Below are 452 nucleotides of genomic sequence, written 5' to 3'. Positions count from 1 at the left end.
AAAAAATACAGATTAAAGACAGGAGAAAAGATTGAGAGAAAATAAATCTTCATTCTTAACCATCATCACAGCAGCAGCCACTGTGATACGAAGCCACGTGAACTTTCACTGCACTGCGTACTTCACCTTTTGTGACAGCACTAGCTCCACCTTTCCACTCATTTCATGTTCTGGTTTCTTCTGCTCTTTTTCTTCTGACACATCATTCTTCAGCTGGGGGCTGGAGGAAAGCTCCACAAAGGCCACGGTCGGGCTGCATCGAGTCACAGTAGTTGTAAAATGCTGTGGCTCTGAAATGGAGTAACATCCAGAAGCACAAAGGAGAAAAAGAAAACCACGTAAAGGACCATTTAGCTTGCAATGCCATGAAGTGCACTCAGTCCACCTCCTGCCCTGGCAATCGGAAGTTGGATTACAGGGTATGGTGATAGGTATAAAAGGGCCTAAATGGC

At 44.9% G+C, this 452-nt stretch overlaps 1 protein-coding gene across 1 annotated transcript in view; it reads right to left on the bottom strand.

Annotated features, from left to right (window-relative positions):
* LOC103606218 (LIM and calponin homology domains-containing protein 1-like) overlaps window positions 1-393 on the bottom strand; it is a gene marked incomplete at its 5' end in the record, with an annotated part of 40,234 nt that extends 39,841 nt beyond the window's left edge. The window contains one exon of the mRNA XM_008590811.1: window positions 127-393. Coding sequence (XP_008589033.1) covers window positions 127-393 — 267 coding nt within the window. The remainder of the gene's footprint in view (window positions 1-126) is intronic.
* Window positions 394-452: the final 59 nt, after the last annotated feature.

Source organism: Galeopterus variegatus, unplaced genomic scaffold (assembly GCF_000696425.1).
Source record: "Galeopterus variegatus unplaced genomic scaffold, G_variegatus-3.0.2 Scaffold6381, whole genome shotgun sequence".
Taxonomy (NCBI): Eukaryota; Metazoa; Chordata; class Mammalia; order Dermoptera; family Cynocephalidae; genus Galeopterus; species Galeopterus variegatus.
This window is presented reverse-complemented; position numbering and strand designations above follow the sequence as displayed.